Below are 23,175 nucleotides of genomic sequence, written 5' to 3'. Positions count from 1 at the left end.
GAGGGGTGGGTGCGGGCGGCGCCGGGGTGCGGGGCCGAGCCGGCCTCCTGCTGGCAGAGGGGCAGGCAGGGGCCCGCGGCCTGCCCCGCAAGCGGAGCGGGGGCACGCACCCCCTGGGTGTAGGTGGCCCTTTGTAAGGGGTCCGGGCCTCCAATTTGCGGGTGCTGGTGGTGACCAACCTCCTCAGCTGTCAGTGCTCAGAGACCCTGGGTGTGCTTGCGAGGGGAAACGCTTCTTACGCACAATGAAAGTGAGTTGTTAACATTTTATGTACGTGAAGAACAGATGTGAAAGTCACACCTTCTTTTTCCTTAATTTCACTCACGATGGAGCTCGTGAATGAAAGAACTGCTCTTTGACTGAACTTACCACACAGTATCATTTGCTTGAAACGGGCGTCGTGCCATAGCTAGCATCGGTCCCCGTTCAGCAGGGTTCTGCCTTTCAGCAAAGTGCGGAGTAGGGAAATATCAGTTAGGTTATCTCATTCCCTGTTCACGTCTAACCGTAAAATGTTACTTTTTCCTGTTAAGACGTCGCACCCTAACAATATACGCCCTGTAAGGTAAGGTGTGACGGTGGAGCTGTCTTCGGCTGGCTGCTGCTGGCTTTGGCTCAACTACTACAAAGGCACTATATAAATATGCTAGAAACGTGGAAGAAGATAGATCTGCTATTGCCTTCTTACATATTAGAGAAACAAATACCATGGCTCCATGTGAAGATCACATTGCTTCAGAAATCAACTGTAATCACCACATTCTATTAAATCTATTTATGATATCTATTAAATTATATGGTTTCCTGCCTTCATATCTGTGATACTTTACTAGAGGTAGAAACAGAACCATGTGCAGCTCTTTCCTTTTTCAAATCAATTCCAAGTATCTCCTATGGTTCAAAAATCTAGAGAACCTGTTTTGTTTTCAAGAAATTCTAAAATACAACTTGGGCTGTGCATTCTAAACATCCTCACTGTACGTTAGATTAGAAAAGCAGCAGTTTAGCCTAGCTACTCAGTTTAGCCTCCAGAAAAAAAAAAAAGATATCTGGGTCTTAAACAAAGATCTCTACCTTTCCTTTGAGAAGTTTCTCTGAAAACAACTGCCAGGGAGATGCCTGCTCAACTGTGCAAGTGTGTCCATAGTCCGGGTCCCTCGCATTGAGGTAGCGATCGTTCCACTGCCATTTCTCTAAAATTAAACCCATGTTTCAAAAAAAAAAAAAAAATCCCAGAAGGTGAAATGGAGACTCATACACATATCCAGGAAGTTCACCACTACGTACCATAAACCTTCTATTTTGTAATAAGGGATTATTTTGCTCTTTTATAGTTATGTAAACATCTCGTTCATTTTTAGGAGCAAGGTGTGCCTGTTTGCCAGTTCTCTCTCCTCCTCAGAAAGGGCTGAGATTCATGGGGTTGGGGTGGGTGTGAAGCTTCCACTGCTTTCAGTAGGCAACAAAACCAAAGTTAACAGCAGCCCTAAAAGCTAAAGCAGCCCCTCACATTTTATGTACTTCCCCCTCAAACCCAGCTATAGGGTTTGTCACATGAGAGGAGAGGAAAAAAAAAACCCAACCCATAGAATATGGTACGCACATCTCCGTAGGAGTCGCGCTGACTTTCAGAACAAAAAGGCGGTTTTCCTTAGGAAGCATGAAGATGTCCATTCTGCGGCTTCTGTTATTAGTATGCTAACATATTATCAAGCTATTTTTATCATCTTCTTCCACTCATCCTGTGGAAGTCTTTACAAATATAGTGTGATCAGTTTTTTTCAAAAGTCTGTTTTTAACTGTGACTACGCAATTTCATGGGCTGGCAAAATTTGAGTTCTTACACAACTGAAGGACAGAAAAACCTCCATAGTATTAAGCAATGAACACGTTTGCACGGAAGAGAGTGATTTCTTGAGTTACTGGAAGTAATTTTTTAAGTGCCTCTAATTTACAATGCGACTTAAAAATAGTTTTAAAGGGACTCAAGCTGGTATTTCAATAACTCTCAATTTCCTCCTTGCAGCAACCGCCTTAAGTCAGGAGAGAAGGTCTACAATTACCTTTTCTTCATGCTTTCACTCGCTTTCCCCGTGCCTCAAATCAGACTAAAGATTTGAATATAAGCTTTGAATATCTACTAATGAAATCGTCAAGATCTCTCAGAACTGCCAGAATAGATTTGATTTTTTCTTGCAGCAGAGAACAATCTTAGAATGTACGAAACTCATTTTTCTTGGGTTTTTTTTTTTTACAGGAAAAATCATGATAAGTCTATCTCAACATGCAACACATTTGATTTACCGTGGCAATAAATATTAGGAGGACTTTTTAAAGGCATTGTTTAATCTGCTTTCATCAACTCAAAGTTTAGTCCAGCAGCTTTTAAGCTAAATTTTGACGATGCAAGAAACTATTCGGAGCTGCTGATTCAATGTACAACACTCTGCACTTTCAGTTTTTCTTATGAAATATTTTATTGCATCTGTAGACATACATATGTGCAAAAAAGAAACTAACAAAAAAGAGTGTACACATTTTTATCAAAAGCATCGGTGAGTGCTAAGAATATGCAGACAAAATGAAATACATATTTTATTATTCATTGGTTTATGCCCATACACTGACCCTCGGAGGTTTAGGGTATTCCTCTACAAACGCACAGTTCCACTGACTTGAATGGCAGCACCTACGGAGTAAACAGCTTTGTCTTCGTGAGTAGCACCAAAGCAGTAGTCATGGTGCCAGCTCAATACCCTCCTTTCTCCCACTTCGAGTTTGAACATTGGGTTGTTGGAGAGGTCCTCAGGCAAGCATAATACTGACATCATCAGGACATCACTGAATATCAAAATATCTTCTAGTTTAGAAGATTGGTGTTCCTCACTCTTCCATCTTATCGCAGACAGGTGCTTCAGCGAAAAGTTTCTGAGAAGAGTTATCTGTTTAGCCTCTATTTCTGTAAAAAAGCCTGTCCGGCTAAGAGCATTTCCCACTAGGATAGAAAAGCTTGGAAGCTGAATTTATTTTGCCATTTGGCTATATCAGTATAAATAGTAAGAAATGTTTGGGTGTTTTTTCACATAGAAAATTAGTGTGCAAAAGATCAGAAGGGAAAAGTTTTGTTGCAATTAGTGCAGGAAGATGGCTATGCGCATCTCCCGAGGAAAACTCCCAAATGCAAAATATTTGAAATGTTTAAATATATTTATTAAAATAGGTACAAATAGGATCAGCGTTTTTAAAAAAAAAAAAGTCACTAACTTCTGAAAAAATGCCCTGCATTAATTCAAAGGATAGCAATAGATCACAGTGTATCAGGAAGCCACCTAGAAATACTATAGTTGGAAAACCTCCAGAAGCAGGAGCTATAATCGCTCACCAGATCTTATAAGAACAAGTTTCACTGACAACACTCAGTGGTTTCCAGGGTTGCAAATCTTCTATTCCCTCCTCATATTCCAAACCTGCTACGGGCAGACTCCCCTCACAGAAAAGGAGTGATTACTTCTAAGCTTGAAAAGAGGACTGAAATGACATTAAAATGTTGTTTTCTTTCTTCTTCACGTGTACTGAACAAATATGTCTATTTCCTTTCCCAGGTGGAGATTTACTAATAATGGAGAAAAGTTGTAGTTTTTGTACACTGGTAAAATTGCATGTTAGTAAATTTAATCCTTCATGTTATTCAAAATATTTAACAAAAAATCCATATTCAATCAATGCTTATAAAAAAATAAAAGTCTATTGACAGGATAATCCTTCCACTAAAACTGCTTGTGTGTATGGGCCAGCACAGGAGACCCTAAAATGCTTTCTCCACCCCCTAAATGTTGTCTTCTTACAGGTGCTTCTGCAGAAGGCCACTGCATGCATCTCTTCTGGCTGAAGTGTTAATTGACAGGAAAAAATGTATTAGCAGCATAAAAGCATGGCAGTTTTAAAATTGAGAGTACAGACGGTGGCTCAATTTAAAAGTCAGTGAGGTGCCTCAGTGTTGCAGTGCTTCTAGCCACCTGGACAAAGTTGCGGGTACTCAAAATGGAGAAAAACAATCACTCGCACACAGAGCAAAACATGCGTGTTATCATTTAAGATGCAGACACTTCTGCTAAGATTCATGACAGGTGGAAGTCAAGTTGAAATAGAAACTAGTTCTGTGTCCTGCTCCTGCTGACAGCCTCAGTATTTTGTCAAATGAACAGAGCAAAAATCTGTTCAAGTATTTGCAGCAAGCAGGCTGCAAGCTAGTTAAAATGGAAACCTCCTGATTCTGTGGTGTATCGTGTCACCGCAGGCAGTAAGGCTGCACCGCCTGCAGACTCACTTTGACAAATAAGAATAAAGTTACATCTTGAAATTTCTTATCTTCCCTAGGCTGAGTTATCAGCCCATCATTCATTCCTCTTTCTCGCCCATCTGAAAAAAAAGTATTTCTGCAGAGACCTTCTTGCACCTCTAGTTACAGCAACCGAGTACATTTCAATTAAAAATAGATTAAAAATAATTTTATCGTCGTTTCTAGGAGCTCTCAAATAGAACAGCCTTCAGCATATTTAGGAAAAAGGCAATGAACAAAACCAACTGCAAAATAGTCCTCCCCTGATTTCTAGGAGTTGTCATTATAGAAAAGTCACTGGAAGGAACGCCTGATTTGAAGACATTGGAGTTGGTTTGTGATAGCTTCAGTGGGATGGTCACCTCCTGCAACAGGATAAGCAGCAGCAGAGGATTGTTCTGAGCGGGTGTTTTCTCCTGTATTCCAAAGCTTTTTTCACTTGCTCTTTAGCTTCTCCTACGTAGTCCTCAACGTTTTGCATATTTATCTCAATGACATCGAAGGTGTCTGCCTGTTCCTCCACTAGCAGGCCCACCTGCAGAAAAAGTTCGTGCACTTCCTTAATGCGACTTTCTAGCCTCACCAGCTCCTTATGACGTGTCTCGATTTCATTCAAGGCTGAGCGAGCCCCCTTAACATCTGACAAGAGATTCTCAGAGAAGACATCCCACTTGCCTTGCTCAATCATCTCCTCAATCTGGTTGCCAGAAACATCTTTGCCCATGATCTCTAGCTGCCGCTGAATTCGAATCTTGCAGTTCTCCCTTTGGTTCATCTCTGTCGCGTTGTATTCAAACATAGCTTCCTGAAATGCATGCATGAGGTCAACGTAGTGGTTCTTCGCTACCCTGGCAATGACAGACATAGCCCCGTATTTTGTTATTGCATCTTCGCTGAAATCTCTCATTATCTGGAGTTTTCTGTGGATGCTTTCTCCACGGGCCTTGATGTCTCTGGCAATACAATTAGTATCTCGTTTGATGCTACTAAGGCGGCGCATGGAAGTAAGGAAGCGTGTGTTTTGCTTTCGGAGCCGCTTGACGTCCTCTTTTAGGTGGTCATTTTCTGTCCGGATGTTCTCTATATCTTTATGAAGGATTTCCAAGGCATAATCAGTTTCATAAAGGAGAACATCATGGGGTGAATTTTCATCATCCTCATTATCAGAAAAATGTTGGTTGTGTAACCTGGCAAATTCACGCAGCTCATTTAGCCGGTCTTTCATCCTGCCTGTAAAACAGAGGCACAGGAGGAAAGAAGTTTAAAGTAAATAAAATACTGGTTTACAAGGGTTGAAAGTTCATAGCTAATAACTATATCATAGTTATAACTACATCATAGATGACATAACTACATCAAAGATAACCCAAAAATACCGGATTTTAAATTTGTGCCATGGTGATAGATCTCAGATCCAAAACTCTGGTGCTAGAACACTCTTCTAGAAATTACAAAGCTTAGAAACGAAAGAAGTGCAAGAGAGAAGACAACAAATCCTGAAGACATATCCAAAAGAAAAATAAGACAATCCCCAACCCCGCAAAAATGCCAGTCTTCCACTTCGAGAAAAAAAGCACACTCCTGAGCAAATGGTGGGAAGCCTTCAGCTACCGGTATGTGTAGATGTGTTAGTAACTAGACGCTTCCCACCACTGCTCACTAGAGAAATCTCCTCTAGATCTTGACCCTTCATTACACCAACTTCCCCAAATGTCACAGGTCCTCTGTCATTCTAAGCTTGCTTTTCCTGGGAGAAGAGCAGGAGGCCTCTCAGAAATGGCATTTAACAATACAGTTGGAAAAGAAAAGTTTTGGGAAATGGTGTGGAAAGTATCAAGAGAGAATTGGGGGGGGGGGGGGGGGGAAGGAAAGGCAAGCGTTGAGGATCTCCAGATGCCATCGACCATAGTGTACCAGGCATCAGACAAAACAAAACAGTGATAGCAGCATTTTATTAAGTAAAACCATCCACCCAACCCTTCTTTTTTGTAGGATGGAAACATTCTGCTGAAGGAATAAAGTAACACTGTTGTTATAGATCAGGGTCTGTTCTCTGTGTGTTTGCCTCAGACGTACTTAACTACAAATTTCATGAAAAAGCCACAGAATGAGTAATCTGTGCAGACCAGTTAAGTGGTAACAAAACATGTCTCCTTTAAGTATGTTGTTTACTTAAAACTCTAGACCTGAAGTCTTTGCAGAAAGTGAAATCTGAAAGCTTCAACAGGAGCCCTGCAGCAAGTGTTACAGCAAGCAGGAAGCTGAAAATTTCCCCCATCACAAAAGCTGTACATCCCATGACCTCATTTAAATTAATAAGAAAAAGAACCAAGTTAAGAAGCAGCACCAAGCAGGACATCTCCATATCTCTGTGTTTGGAGGATTCATTTTTGTTTTTCCAGGAATTAAAGTATCTTCACAGCATTTACAAACATGCTATCCACTGTGAACGACACATCCCTTCATAGGATCATCAGTTATTCCCAGGTTAAGAAAAGTTGCATGTGTACGTACCCAGTATAATAGACCTAGATCTAATGCGAATTAAAACTGCAAGTTTATAATCCATTTCATGGGATTGTTAGATGTGTTAAAGATGTTAGGGAGGAGATGGGAAAAATTCCATCACAGACACAGCGTCTTGGGCTTGTATTGTTTGTTGGGGGTATATACTGGTCTTGAGAAGTGTCTTGATTAGGATCACATTTACATGGAAGTGAAAAAGTGAATTTCAACTGAAACCAGTTCTTTTACAAGCAATGTAAACCATGAAAGTCCATTAATAGCCCGAGAGACGAGCTTTCATTCAGGAATCCGTAACATATGAGATCATTGTTTGAATTTAAAACATAAGCCACATAGATTCAACCATATAAAGAAGCCATATAGAGGAAGCTTTAGGAAATGAAAGGTTTTCTACCGCCTCCCTCAGCAATAATAAAATCAACACTTTCACCTCATATCACAACGTCAAGATGAAAAATTGAAAAATCCCCATCTAAAAGGAAAAAAAAACCGCTGTGTGGTGCAGCTTAAAAGCCAGGTTTACTCGGTTTTAAAACTGTATGGCCAGGTTTGCCTAGAGGCACTGAGCCAGTGAGAACATCTACCCTTCTTATCTGGAAAAAGTGGACCATTTTCTAGACAGCACGGTGGAAAGGGAACAAAGGCATCTAGCAATCTCAGGATTATTTAGACCTCTTCTAATCACTAACTGTTTCTGAGATGCTTTTCGCCTGAAATGTAGACGTGGCTCTGAAAACCAGTCACGTTGCTCATCTGACTGCATTCCTGACTCTTACTGGCTTCCCTGGAGTTGATGGTCCTCCCACTTCTAGTCTGATCCTTGAACTGCCAAGTGTTCTGTTTTGCAGTTTATTCTTTTTGTGTTTAGCCCCTACCTTTGGAAACAGCAAACAATGTTTTTGATGGCTTTAAAATGACAATCCACAGCAGCAAGGTACCGTTTGTGTAAACTAAATCATGTGTGTGCAGGACTACGTTGCCTTTGTGCTTACCGTTCCTTGACCTTGAGGAAAACTAAATTTCATCAGCCTTCCACAGAGAGCAGACTGACAACTGGCTCAACAATAATTACATTTTATTTTCTGTTCTTGTCAAAGAAAAAAGAAACAGAAAACCACGTTGAGTAAGAGCTACTGCGTAACTCATAGTTTTGTAGGAATAGGCCTACCCTTCCTTCCCCCTACCCTCAAAAGCGTGACTTGCAATTTATCTTTCTCACCCACAACTATTTTAAGGTGTTACATAAAATAAAAACTAGGAAGAAATGGAGAAGCAAATACATGATAATTCACAACACGAAAACACTAATGCTGTAATAAGTTCATGTGTATACTAATTCTGCAGCATCTCTATTTTTTAATAAAACATGAAAGGTTAAAAAGTCAAACACTAAAAGAAGAGTAAGGAGCTGTCAAGTGTGGCCTCAGATTGCACCATGATGTTGCCTACACACAGGAAGATCATGCAGTTAAACACTGGCCCATGTCCTATCACTTCCACCAAGCCTCTGCCTACAGTCTGTATGTGCTGGATAAAAGTTGTACGATCTAAAATCTAATATTCACCATTCAGTTCATTTGCTATGTTATTATTGTTCATTTCCTTAGGGATTTCTCCTGTGAAATCCCTGGAAAGCTCCATAAACTTGTACCAGTCTTCTGGGGGAGGGCAGATCTAACAGCCCCATCCACAGACACAGGTTTCAGCCTGGAGTGATTAAGGACAACACTGTTACTCTTGATGAGTTCTGACGCCCACTTGAGACACCTGAAACACAGTTCTTTGTACCTGATATGTTCAGAAGTCAGGTCCTTCTAACTTTGGTCGCTGCTGCAAGCCTTAGGCACTTTGCTGAGTAAGATCGCGAAGAGACAAGATGGACATCAGTGAATGAACACATGGATCGAGGTCACTTGTGAGAAGCTCGTCTCCAATGAGATGTACAGCATCACCCACGATCTCCGTGATCCAGCAGATCCAGTAGCACCCAATTCTAAATGTGAACAGAGGGATCAAATTACAGTTGCACTGACAATCTTCAACCCAGGGTTGCTCTAAAAGCCTACATTATTTGAAACTACATACCAAAACTTACATTCAAGGTGGCCAACATTAGCATCTTTTAACTCTGCATTGATGACTTGTACCTGTCAGGGTAATGGTTCTACAGCTGAAGTGATTGCGCTTTTTGTCCTAACAAATGGATGCCATCTCTTCAAGCCTGACTTCAGAGCCCTGCAAAATCAGGGACTTTTTGATGTCTTCTCTCATTCTCCCTGAGTCCTGTCTTTTTCTCTCTCTTTCTAAAGTGCATCACCTAGCCTGCTTCTCTCTTCATTTTCAAGACGCTTATCTACTTGCAGTGTCTGGACAGGATGGAGGACAGGAAGAAAATTACTTTCTGCCTGTATTTCAGCATCATATTAGGCCACAAACACCACAAATTGCAGAGGACACTTATTCTGCTTTATGCCAGAGCATGCTCAGTTACTCTGTAGGTTAACGTTTGTAGTATTTGGCCAAAAAGATCTGTGAGGTTCAAAAAAATGATTAGATTTCAGCTTCCTTGAGAACCCTTTGCTCAAAGAACACAGTAAATTTATTTGGGGCACTTACAAACTGCTGCTTTGAGAAACTCAGAATTTGGCAAAATTTTAGGAGTTTTACATAATGAAAACAGCGGGCTCGAATGCAACACCACCACAGAGGTCTTTCCCCCTTTCAAATTCCCATTTCAGACCAAGGGGAACTAGATCTTCCCAAGAGAAGGACAATAACTTTCAAGCATTTCTTCCATAGTGTCAGGGGCAGAACTGACACTAAAGAGCTGAAACAAATGAACAAACAAGCATGGGAGAGCAGGGGAGAACAGCCATTTGAAAAACTTCAGCCTGACAGATCAGTGTTTAGAGTTGACTTCCTTTATCAGATGCTGCTGTTGCTCAGGAAAGTTTGCATCTACTTACATGTTGATAGGATTGTTTGTAATTAAAACAGCAATATATTAATACATAGTACATTACTAGTTGTTAGGGATAGCCTCAGCACTCATTCTTTAAAATGAGCAGCAATCTCTCCCTTAATATAGGCCCAGTGCAGCAGTAGAAGTTGGGCTCCCTGGCTAGAAAGCAGCTCTTGCAGAAAAGGACCCTGGTGTGCTGGTGGACATCAAGTTGCACATGAGTCAGCAATGCGCCCTTGTGGCAAACGAGGCCAGCAGCACTCTGGGCTGGAGTACCAGAAGTGGTCGAGGGAAGTGACCCCTCCCATCTGCACTTCGGGGTCCACATCTGGAGTGTTGTGTTGGTGCTGGGGCTCCCCGGTGCAAGAGACATGGACACACTGGGGTGAATCCCGGGGAGGCCACCGAGATAGTCAGAGGTGCTGGAGCACCTGACGTAGGAGGAGAGGCTGAGAGAGCTGGGAATGTTCAGCCAGGAAAACTGGAAGCTCAAAGGAGATGTTGTTACTGTCACCAACTGCGTAATGCAAGGGTAGACCCTTCAGGGAGGTGTACAGCAACAGCACGAGAGGCAACAGACACAAGTGGAAACAAGGGAAAAGCCAGCCACGTAGCAGAGGGGGAAAAAGGGAAAGAAAAAACTTTCAGAAACACTGGAAAAGGTGCCCAGAGAAGTTTTGAATCTGCATCCTTGAAGATATTCAGAACTCAACTGGACATGGTCCTCAGCAACCTGAACTACCCGTGTGTGTTTTGAGGGGGGCTGGATCTAGTCCTCCAAAGGTCCAGTCTAAATTGTTCTAGTACTCAGCCTTAGGTCAAAAGTTTGCTAATTTGAATATGAGCGCTAAATATATTCAAGTACTTGCACAGGTTTATTTAAGATACATCTAAGATATTCGAATATCAAGACACCCACTACTCTGGAGTAACAGCCCCAAGTGTATAAAAACCTTAATTCTAAGAGTGTGTGTTTTAATAGATTAGCTGTCAGTTTGATTTTATTTTAAAATACTGTGTATATTCAGACTGGAACATGTACTTCCATGTTTGTATTTTGGGACTAGATAAATCTGTCCTTGTAAAAACCAAGTTCCTTCTGCAGTCCATCATGGTGTGTACACCCAAACACACACTCACACACACAGGAAATACAGGCCAGGTAATGACTACGGAGGTTACAACTTTGAAACCAGATACCCACCAAGTATGGTCAGCTGAGGACATGTTTGCTACTCATCTCTTCTTGTTATCATACTACTTCTTGGTATTAATCACCACAATGATTAGCTTTCCCATGATGCATGAGGAAAGACACAAGCTGTCCTGTTGCAATAAGACTGCAGCCCCGCAAAATTCTGCATGACATGGGATTTCAGACAGGAAAGGAAATCCACTCTGAAAATCCAACACTGTGCATATACACAAACCCCCTTTCTGTTAGCCCCATGTACATACAAATAGGAGTCCTGCATAGCGTATTTCCATTGCTGTGCTAACGTTCTGCAGCCTGCTATCTACATAGAAATAACTTAAGGATGAAAAGTTATTTCTACAGTAACGAACGAGTTGCACATCTGTATTTATTTCAGGTCTAACATTTGTGTATCCACACCACTGAGTTTAGGGACAAATGGTGAAATAAAGCAGCAGTTTCAGCACAGCATCCATATTTCATCACCAGCAGCTGGGAAGGAAGCCAGTGTACACTTTTTCTTTTTACAGCATTCGTAAAAGGCAGTTAATACCAGCTTGTGGATTACCAAAAGTCTAGTCAGTAACCTTTTCGGCCTTGAGTAGGACCTTACAAGATGAAAGTTGTACTGCAGTTGAAGTAGCCTATTTAAGGAACAACAGGTATTTCAAAACAAGCCAGCTAAAAATTATTTCTTTCAGCAGTTCTTTTCCTCAGAAAGTCCTTTTGTGCTCCACTACGAACCCACATGGATCATCCTGCCTCTGAATGACATGCGCTCTTGGTTGCATGACACACAATAGATGTGACCCAAGAAACAAGTGGTGAACAATTAGGAAATAACCTGCTCCTAGGCAGAATTACTTCATAGCTAAGTGTGCGTCAGCACATTCCAGTAGCTTCCCACACTGCTTGTAGGGGATGCAGTGCTGATGGAAATCCACTCGGACTAGCTGAGTCGGACATGCTCCATTACAAGGCAAATAGCGTGCTGCTGTAGCACAAAAAATGCAAGTCACGTATAGGTAAAAGAAGTGTTAAACACAGCTGAAGCCTTTCGTTTAAGAGTTGGAGTCTCAGATTTAATCACCATTTTCTAGTATCTTCCTGTTTTGGAAACAACTGTCTTAGAGCAGATTTAATAGTTTTGCCTGCTATCTGTTGTCCAAAAATAGATTTGACAGTATTAATTAACTTGGAAAACAGACTATTGTTTACAACAGGTTCTCCTCTTTCCAAAAGAGCTTCTAATTGACTCATAGCAGAGTGCTAGTCATCTTTTCAGACCAAACTGTCTGTCTCCCCAGTCATGCCCATCACTGGTGGAACAGCAGGCTCAAATTTCTCAAATCACTCCTCTTTTTTGTTTTGTTTTTTTTTTTCTTCTCATCTATAAGAGCTCAAGGAAGCACCAAAAATCATAATCTAATGATTAGAACAGATTGCCTTCTGGAGCTGTTTTAAGATCACATCTGTGTATTAAATCCAATATTATAAACAATTACAGAGATCAGCATTTAAAAATCTTTTTGTGGCCTCACTGAAAGGAAGTTATCCTCTCTGGAGTTTCTTGGATTGGGCAATGTTTAAAAATAGACAAAATGTATTCAGGATTGAAAATAACATCAGTTAACACAAAACACCAGTTACAAAACTACAGAAATCCAGCAAGAAGCCGCAAAGGTATCTGAAGACTGGTAGTGAAGACACTACCCAGTTCACACTGCAGTCAGAGTACAGCAGAACACCTCCTTTATGCTTTCTATCACCCCAGTGAGAAGTGTATGCGGTTGGAAATATCTCAGGGCTGAAGTGTCAGCCTCTCCCTTGGTACCAGATCAAGTGATTTACTATAAGGGATATATGCAGAGAGGTAGGGATGGCTCCATTCTTTGCAGGCTATTTCTGCAGTTGTCTGAATCTCTAAGTCTGCAGTGCTTCCCTTCCTACCATAAAGGCTAGGAAAGGCCTAGGGGGAAAAATGAACATTCAAGTAGTTTGTTGCCTCTAACTCAAAGTAATGAGGCAATAATTGTGTGAATACTGATAGCTTTGGAGGTTCTTTGACTTAACCCAGGTTTTTTACCAGTATTCAGTATCTTCACTATAAAGTAACTCAAGTTTTGTACCACAGCATATTGGAAATTCAAGGATCTAGGGTGCACCTCATACCTCCTAGAGGTATTCAATAAGGTTAACTATTTTGGTGTTTTCCACAGACTGGTTATCAGGTTTTCCAGACACCAGTATCAAAACTAGGAGAAGCTGCTGGCACATATTAAACGCACACATAATATGCACTTCATTTTTCACATATATGTGAAGAGACTGGCAAAAAATTCTGAAGTTTTAACTTGTTACTACACAGTAGCACATACTAAGTAAATGCTGCTCTTGCATTGGAGAGGACAGCATGTTGTACATAGGTTGACTGCTACTATTTACCGGGTAGTCTACATTTTCATTGGACAGCTGTGGATCACCACTGACAAGTGTTCAATCCTGGATAGAAAATAAGATGGATTCACAGTATCTTGAATTTTCCTCAGAAGTCACACTAAGAGCAACTGAATATAGATTTGGCTTTGTTTGGCTGGGGAGCCCGTACCCACGCTGTAAATAAAAAAAGTTTCTCCATCTTCACTACACGGCCGACTGAAAAGTATAAGTCTTCAACTGCCTTGTCTGAACCCCTTCCCAAAATTGCTGACTCTCTCCAGCAGTCGTCGTGCTTCTGTATACGAGTGGAAGTTAAGGACAGGAAAGGCTAATGTAGCCACTTCCTTTTCCTAAGGGTGCTAGAAACAGAATATATCGTTAGCAGCTGCAGATATTGAAAACCTGCTAAATCCTTGGAATCCTTGAGACCTGTGAGCTGACTCCGATCGGTTTTAACATGCACAGCTTGCTAAAATAGTAGATGAACATGCACAGGACTGTATTTTACCCAAGGAGGCGGGGAAGAGTCCCACCATCGCTCCCCCTTCAGTGCTTTTCAGTACATGCAGCGCACTGTCGGCTAGCTACTGCAGCATGCCCGCCCTTCCTGCCATAGGCAAAACTAAGGTCTTCAGGTAAGAATTGACCTGGACGGAGACAAGGGGAGTGTGAACTGTACCTCCATGGGCTTAGCAAATAGCTCAGACGGAACCATACCACTAGCATAAACAGTGAGATGGCCATCCACGCATTTCTTGGCAATTACTACAGCTCGGCATCGTTATGAGTCACTGCGCAAGGAAATCAGGCGACGGACTCACAGGCAGTGCTGTCGCTACAGTGCCATGAGTATATACATTATCTAATTAATCACCTTGGCTACCCTGAAACACACTGGCTCAGCAAAATAGCTATGTACCTAGCACATTTACATAACTAATATTGCTACCACACAGTGGTATTTATAAGTGATTACGACATTATATTGCCATCCAAGTAGAAACATGAGGTTGCATGTGATCTTCAGTCAGAAGCAACATGTTCTACAGACATTTTTAAATTAGCACAACCAGCATTCCTTTTTAAAATACACATATATTTAAAGCTTGCAATACAGTTTTACAATCTGAGATCAAGTACTCTTTACTTTAAAAAAATCCCTTTAAAGTTTAATATGGGGTGTTTTATTGGTACTTGTTCACATGGACCAGTACACATGAGGCTCAGTTCTGGATCCTACTGCAAAATCTACGCAATTGGACCAAAATAGTTTCAGTCAGGAAATAACCTCCACAGCCACACATGCATACCCACAGCCTCAGCCCCAGGACATGTCAGGCACTGGCAGGCTTTATGGCAATTACTCTACACTACTTAGCAGTCCGTGGGTGTTTACAAGGCCATTCAAAGTACCAGTGAAGTTGAGACAAGATATAGAAGTAATTATGGACACACTGGCCAGTGGTACTTAGAGGATATGTTTCTGACTGGGCATATCCAAAGCTCATGCAAGGTTTATTCTTGTGTTCAAAAATAAGTGGTTTGTCACTAACACAAATACGGCACAGAGGAAAGGCATGGCAGGAAAAGCAGGATAATTCAGTACTTTCTTGGCTTTTGGGAACGTGAGTTTGTCAAGAATAATCTTGGCAACTAACAGGTTAACTGTCATAGTAGATATAGCAAAAGCTGCACGCATGATAAGCCTTCTGCAGTCAAGATATGTGACATCATTCCCGCTGTGATAAACTACAGAAATATGGTCTAGATGAGAAGTGCCAAACACTGTGTGATAGGCCAGATGAGATTTCAAGACGCCTGACACAATCAGCAAAAGCTATCAAAACCAATGTAGAAACTGAACTGCATTGCTCCCCTCATGCAAAGCCCCATGCCGGCTCCCCAAGGTGGGTTTCCAGGAGCCAGTCCTTGGCAGGAGTAGCGCTGCCGCTCCCTGGGAATGATGTTACTCACCAGAGGATGGCTCACATGGGGGCGACGTCTTGGGGGGCGGTCCAAAATGCAAGTGTAACTAGAAATGGCTTCTCTGCAAAACTGCAGGAAAATGGTAACCCCACATTTGGTGCTGAGATGAGCTTATTGGATCAAATTAGCATTGCCTCAGTAATTTCTGCACTGTGCTTTGTCATCCCTGCACTACAGGGATGACCAAAGAGTCAAACAAAATTGATGACCCAGATAAATGATAATGGAAAGTGTAACTGGTCCGGCACCTTCATACTTGGCACAGCAGTTGTCTCCTCACCGTCAGAACTGGTTTTGAATATGCCAACATTATGACTGGTTTCTGTCACACTCAGAGATTATCCTTATTTTCCATCAGCGACTTGGAGAGCAGAACCAAACATGAGCCTGTACAGTCTCCAGGTGACGCTGAACTGGAAGGAAGTGGAAGCAAGCATTTGGTGGTGGAGGGGAGGAGAAATTATGAGAATTTAAGATGATCTTGGCAAATAAGAGAAGTGCTAACAAAAAAAAAAGTAAAATAAAAGGAAATTCAAGAGAGACGAGCCTGGTATGGAATAGTACGTACCAGTAATCGTACTAGGAAAGTCAGAGCATACTGGGCACTGTCTCCAAACAGTTTAGAAAATACAACCCTGGATGAAGAGGAGTTGAAGGAATTACATTCATTTCATGCACAAGACCAGGGAGAGAGACACAGCACTCTAACATATAAAATGAATTTCTAAAAAGAGAAATGATCAGTTTGCTCCCTTTGTTGACATTGGAAACACATGAAGTAAACCATTTGTTTCACACAATAGATCTATGTTGAATTAGCTGTGACTAGCTGAAAATCAGACCATTTCTCTGCAGGAGCACTGTGGGACCCTCTTCCTTAGAGGACAGAGAGAGAGGCTACAGAAACCTCTCTCAGGTCTGGTTTAGGTGTACTGCTACAATGCACCAAATGGATTAGGCAACGTCTTACAGTCTCCCCATGGCCCTGCATTTCCATGACTTGTTCGGTGCCCTCGCTCCTGGTCTCAGCATGTGTCCAGCACAGGGTACGTGTGAGCACAGGCCCACTACCGTGCTGGGGAGCAATTTGGGTGACTCTTTTCACCTAGCAGATTCTTTTCCCCCTCTATTATTTCTGCACCAGCAGCAACTACCATTTCTCCCTTTTGGAGCAGATCATGGTTACTGATATAATATAATGGAAGGTGTCAGACATAGAGCCTAACCCCGCAGCACCCAAAATCTCCAAGACTTTGATATAATACACAGTTGTGTTCCATAGCATCATGTTTCTCTGCAGTGCCCAGAAGATAGTGTTATCATATTATCCCCATTTTAATGTCTCACAGAATCTTATGTACCGTACTTAGCTTCTTCATGAAGGTCTCTTACAACAACAGAGGTTGACCTGCAGTTTTAGTCTCAGCCAAAACAGCAGATACATTTGCCACATGACTTAACATTCAATTTCAGTTTCAGAGCAGTGGTCATACAAGGCGGTCCGTGAAAAAAAAATAAGGTGAGAAGAAGGTCATCAAAGGTGCCAGGCATCTAAACCATCCTTTCCTAAGGTTGATCTTTAGTTTGTTCGCCTGTTAGACTTTTGGTCTGTTTTGAATAAAAAAAAAGTTACGCTCATCTTGTAGTCCCACCACTTCCATATAAAACTATGTAAATAGCGAGTAACACCATTGGTGAGAAGGCAGCATCCTTCAAATTGTCTTAAAAAGTCATGTACTGCCATTTAGATCCCTGACAGCTTAAAAATGCGGTTCCTAAAATACGATCCAAAGAACAGGAGCAAGAAGTATGAATGTCTGTTTTAGGCCAGTCATTTCCTTTCCTGGTATCACAGTTACATGCATCATGTTATTTCAGACATACATGGGTACTAATTCTAACTGGTAGGAAAGGAAATTAATATCAATTAATAGGAAGCAATCAAAGAACGCTAACTTTGGTACCCACTCGCAGATCTGGCCCTGATGATGCCCAAGAAAGGAGTAAAAGTTATATTTTGCATATAAACCCGCTTTTCTACAAAATCGGCTCTGAAGCTATTCATAACCACATATGAGCGTATTCATAACCACATATGAGCACTGCGAATGAAATGTCAATACTCGTTAAGCCAGACAAACGAGGCAGCTAGAAATGCAGCCACCCGTCGGGACTGGACGAGGAGACTCCTATTTGAAAGCGCCTCTGGTTTTCCCTCACCCTGCGCAAAACCGAGCCGCCCCCTTTGCCCCTCGAGGGACCGGAGCTACCCGAGGGCAGCTAAGGCATCCCCGGACCCAAAAGCCCGGTCTCTGTCCCCTGCCGTCCCTTCTGCCGCCGGGCTTCAGACTTCCCCTCTCGACTCAAACGGGGCAGTTTCGCTTACTCGTATGCAAAACCGACCTGCAAAGCGCTCCAAAACCCCCGCGGCCCGCCCCGCCTCGCCGGCAGCGCTGGGCTGCGCTGGGCTGGATGCCGAGCACCGGCCACGCACCGGGACTCCCCGCCGCGGCGGGGCAAGTGACGGGCTGGCCGCCCCCGCCGGAGCCCAGCGCCCGGCCCAGAGCTGCCCTCCCTCCCGAAGGAGCCGGGGAGCCCGGCTGATGCTGAGCGCGCCTCGGGGTACGGCAGGGCTTCCCTCCCGGGAGGCGACGGCAGCCCAGCCCGGCCGGTTCCTCGAGGGCAGCGCCGTCTCGCCCCCCCGCATCCCGGCAGGTACTCACCCCGAGCAGGAGAGGACAGTGCGGGGCGGGACGGGACGGGACGGGACGGGACGGGACGGGACGGGGTCCCCCCACGCCGCTCCCCGAGGTGCCGCTGCCGCCCCGGCGCCCGCGCCGTCGAGGCAAGCACTGGTCCCCGCGAGCGTCCCGCCCCCGCCGCTCGGCGCAGCCGCCTATTGGCTGCCAGAGCGGGGTGATTTGCATGGCGGCGCCCCGCCCCTTGGTGGGCTGTCAATCACCGCCGTCGAGGGGCGGATGGAGGGGCGGCCGCGCAGGCTGGGCGCCCTTCTTCCTCCTTCTCCTCGTCCTCTTGCTCGTCGTCTCCCTCCCCCTCCGTCCCCTCGGGGCGGCGCCCGGCTCGCACCACCTCCTAGTGGGGGGAAAGTCCGCCCCGGGGGTGCTGGGAAGCGTGGGTGGGCTGAGGTTGCCCGTTTCTTCGCCGCCGTCCCCAGGGACGCCCCTGCCCTTTCTCGCCCTCGCCTCCCCGGCGGGAAGCGGGGGCTTTCCGACCCCCGCCGCCTGCCTGGGAGCGGGGTGACGGGGCGCTCGGGGCGTGCGGTGAGGCCCCGGGAGCTGAACCCGCGGGGGCGTTCGGGGCACGGCGGCGGAAAGAGCGGGACGGGGGCGCGTCCCCGCCTCGCCTCGGCCCCGGCCCCGGACCCCGCCTCGCCTCGGCCCCGGCCCCGGCCCCGGACCCCCCGCCGCTGTTTGATGCAGCACCGTCTGTCCCGTCCTGCCGGCCTGAGCCGTGCGTGATGAAACAGGACGTCAAAGGAGCTGCTGGGAACGTAATTAAAACAACATGCTGCTGCCTAGTGCGGGCAAGCAGAGGGGTGCGCTTTGCGCGGTGCTTCAGGGTAAGGGTCAAATTTAGCCCGGTCTTGGGTGGTAACTTCGACTCTGATAACTTAGACCATTCCTGGGAAAAAACCCACCTTCCCTGTCATTCTAACTTTAAAACAAAACAAAACAAAACAAACCCAAACAAATAAACAAAAAACCCCAAACAAGCCAACAACAAACCCACAACTTCAGTCACACAATTTTTAATACACGCTAATAATACACATTAATCAGCCACACAAGTAGTTATAGAGGTTGTTCAAGTTGTCCTGAAATAGGAAGTTTTTGCTTTTCCTGAACATTTTGGACATGTATTTGGGTGTACTTTTTTCCACCTTTCACTGCAAAAACATCGAGACAATTGGCATCTGGAAATTTTAAAATACAGGAGTTACTTTTTTCTTGGTGGCAAGTAGCTGCTGAAAGAGCAACTGTGCTTTCCTGAGCCACTGTCAGTTACAACAAGGCTCCAAAATTTCTCTTACATTGCATCAATCCCATCCTGGGCGTGCCGAGAGAAAATTCTGTCATGATGGAGACAGTTGCAGAGGCGTAGGAAGCTCCCCCCCTCCTTATTTTCTATGCTGTTGCTGTGTCAGGAAAAAACCTTAAGCAATAGGTGAATACTTGCGGTTTTTTGGTTAATGGTCAGTTAAAAACATATCTGACAGAGTGGCTCTTTCTCCTGTGAAAATTCAAGACTGTACTGCAGGGTTCTTCCATGTAGAGTCTTTGCTGGGATTTTTCTCTTAGACCTTGGTGCTGGAATTGGGTTTAGGTAGGTGGATCCCATCGGTCCTCTAAAACTACCAGAAGGCACTGAGTGGGTTTTCTCTTATTTTGCAAGCTGCTGCTTTGTGACACCAGCTGCGGCACCCCCAGCGCGCGGGCAGGTGGCTTTCTCTTTGCCACTGGACCGCAGAAAGCAAATGGGCCTTAGAGCTGAAAATAAACCTGCGTGTTAATGTAACTTCACAGGTAATCAAAGATACATTCTGCTTTGTATGGCGTGCAACAACAATTACAAATTAACCTGCTGTTGCTGCTGCACAGGCAAAGCTATGGGTGCATTGATTGGTGTGTCCGATGACCCAATCAAGAGCGAAATGCTCATTGAGAAACATCTGGTATCTTCCCTACAATTTGTGAGGCGGGTGTGGAACACCAAATAGATGAATGGCAAGTCTCCGCTTTGGGAAAGACTTTAGTTACAATTTCGGTAGCTGAATAGCAGGCAAGGTAGCAATATTGATAAATTATTAACCTTCTAAGAAATGAAACGGAGAGTGAGAGGACTTTATTATTTCTCTAAATTTTGTCCCCTAGATTAGATGAGGTTAAAGAAGGCTGAAGACTTTCAGAGACAGCTAGCTAATTAAGCTACATAAATAGGTAGCTAACAAAAATTCACCATTGACAAACAAGGACCCTGAAGTGCTTGAGCATATCATGTCGCTAGGTCCTACAAAGGGTGCCCATGTGCACGGTCTTATGAGAAACAAAACCAGATCAGTCATACAAAAAGACTGTTGTGTCATCATACATACGAAAGACACTTGCTTTGGATTATTATGCTCATTTCAGTCACTTTTGAAATAACATGAACAGTGTAGATTGATAATGAAAATGATTAGCCAGAGAAAAGTGATTTGCCCATAAAAGAGATTTAGAATTTTCAGTCTTATCGTTTCATCCTCCCCTGAGTCCTGAGCAGCCTTACATACAAAGCTACAAAAGTAACAAAGTTGTGGGTTTTTTTTCACTTTGTACTGTGCCTCATTATATGAGAGGCAATTAATGTCATTTGCCAGCGAACGGACACACTCCATTTATGCAAATAAAGGCAGAATTCGTTAGCATAGGCATCACTGATGCCAATAATTTTTTTTTTAAAGGGGTTTGGGCAACATAATGGACAATACATCTGGAGGCAGAAAGCCTCCCTTTTAGTTCTTTTTTTCTCTGAAGAGCTGTTGTTTTTTTTTCCTGAAAGACTTCTAATCTTGACCTGGATCTTGACTGATGGCTTCAGAGGAGCCACATTGTACTTCCAGTTTCCTCATCTCTAGAAAGAGGAAAGGTGCAATTACTTTCAGCACCTATAAATGTGTAGTCTCACGTATGTTAAAATACCTTGAGGATGTCTAGTGGTTCAAGGACAATCCACAGAGCAGGGGGACCACCCATGCCAGGGAGAGCCCTCATCTCTCTGCTCTGGTGCCTGATGCTTCTAATCCAGTTGCCTACCAGGATAATCATGGAAGAGCCTGACTGAGTTTCTTACAAAGCCCAAGAAATGAGAAATTAGATGGATGCAGATTTCTCTTTCTTATCACCCACCGACATCTCATGGCATCTGGGAGTTCTGGGGATCTCAGTTTTGGGGAAAAGTTGTTTCACCAGTTCACTTATATTTCCACTTCCAATTCCCCCTGCTAATCTACTATACAGAAATACCCCTATGTTTGTCTCAAGTTTACCCACGTGTACAGAACAGTTTGCACCCATACACCTGTACCAATTTCAAGTATGGAGTTATAGTGTTGTCGATCTATAATAACCGGCACTTGCCGTGGTTTCAGCTGGGATAGAGTTAATTTTCTTCATAGTAGCTAGTATGGGGCTATGATTTGGATCTGTAATGAAAACAGTGGTGATAATGTGGAGATATTTTAGTTGTTGCTAAGTAGTGCTTACACTAGTCAAGGGCTTTTGCAGCTCCCCGTGCTCTGCCGGGTGCACAAGAAGCTGGGAGGGGGCACAGCTGGGACAGCTGACCCCAACTGGCCAAAGGGATATTCCACACCATACGATGTCATGCTCAGCATATGAAACTGGGGGAAGAAGAAAGAAGCGGGGGACACTTTCAGAGTGATGGTGTTTGTCTTCCCAAGCAACTGTTATGTGTGATGGGAGCCCTGCTTTCCTGGAGATGGCTGCACACCTGCCTGCCCATGGGAAGGAGTGAATGAATTCCTTGTTTTGCTTTGCTTCTGCATGCAGCTTTTGCTTTACCTATTAAACTGTCTTTATCCCAACCCACGAGTTTTCTCGCTTTTACTCTTCCAATTCTCTCCCCCATCCCACCGGAGGGGAGTGAGTGAGCGGCTGGGTGGGGCTTAGTTGCCAGCTGGGGTTAAACCACAACAATTGTGAAACTTTTACTTAAAAACAGAGCAAGTTGCTACCAGTCCAGTTCTGTAGCACAGAGCCAGCTCTCAGACACATATAAAAGCCACGTACGCTTTTCTGGATGTGCACTACAAATGAGCTCCTTTTAAGCTAGAATCAGGTCTGATGTAATCTAGCGCACACTGATTCAATGACATTACTGTTTCATGGTCCTGGACAAATAACTTTATATTAATATCCACTTCTTTCTTTTTAACCTCATGGATCATTAAGTGCTCCTGAAATTAAATGGTTTATCAATTGACAAGGCGAGTGAAAGGAGACAAGGAGACACTGATGCTAGGAAACTCTTTCACTGTATTAATTTCCCAGGAAAACTGAGTCTTCAGCTGCAGTACTTCCACCTTGAATAAGGTCCATCAAACACGCCTGCTCTGAGTTTCCTTGTAGCCTCTGACAAAAGCTACTGACTTTACAGAACAGCTTCTTCACACAGTGCTGCTGATGTAAAGAGATCCTCTTTGGTTGCATGAGCAAGAGGCTGCTGAAAAGAATTCAGAAGCCAAGTGTCTCCACAGTTGGCTAAATCCACCTAAATTCTTTGTTGAAGCCCATGGAGTTATTTGGGTTTACAAGGGATAACATAGTGCTTTATGTATTGAGTCCTGCAGATGTTTTTCTTTTTGTTTTCCTTTTCTCTCCGCATTAAGAAGGAAGAAGGCTGTTAGAAAAGGATGGAGTGCTCAAAGCTGTACAGATGCAATTGCTGCAGAGTCAGAGGATGCCCAGTGCTAGGGCCACCTCTCTTGCTTATTTAAGAAAGGATTTAACATTCTTCTCCAATTATACCTGAAAGGCTCGCGAAGCCAGCCCTGGGTGTAATGCTCCTGAACTCCTTGTGAACCACAAGGATCTTGGTACCCGTGGGCAGCTTTGAAGGTTCATTACCCATACATGATTTCTTAAAGAGCTGCTAGTTATGGTTGTATTAAATGCCAGATTGGATGGACAGGAGATAGCCCTGGGACTT

At 43.7% G+C, this 23,175-nt stretch overlaps 1 protein-coding gene across 1 annotated transcript; it reads right to left on the bottom strand.

Annotated features, from left to right (window-relative positions):
* Positions 1 to 3,248: 3,248 nt before the first annotated feature.
* STX11 (syntaxin 11) lies at positions 3,249 to 18,281 on the bottom strand. Its single transcript, XM_064446969.1, has 3 exons — positions 18,171 to 18,281; positions 8,654 to 8,858; positions 3,249 to 5,569 (listed from the first exon to the last, which is right to left on the bottom strand). The coding sequence occupies exon 3, from the start codon at positions 5,562 to 5,564 to the stop codon at positions 4,698 to 4,700; it is 867 nt and encodes a 288-aa protein (XP_064303039.1). The 5' UTR covers positions 5,565 to 5,569; positions 8,654 to 8,858; positions 18,171 to 18,281; the 3' UTR covers positions 3,249 to 4,697.
* Positions 18,282 to 23,175: the final 4,894 nt, after the last annotated feature.

The sequence above is a fragment of the Phalacrocorax carbo genome, chromosome 3 (assembly GCF_963921805.1).
Source record: "Phalacrocorax carbo chromosome 3, bPhaCar2.1, whole genome shotgun sequence".
Taxonomy (NCBI): Eukaryota; Metazoa; Chordata; class Aves; order Suliformes; family Phalacrocoracidae; genus Phalacrocorax; species Phalacrocorax carbo.
This window is presented reverse-complemented; position numbering and strand designations above follow the sequence as displayed.

What these genes read in the sequence shown, in the direction of transcription:
- STX11 (XM_064446969.1), bottom strand. Translation starts at nt 5,564, where the DNA reads ATGAAAGACCGGCTAAATGAGCTGCGTGAATTTGCCAGGTTACACAAC.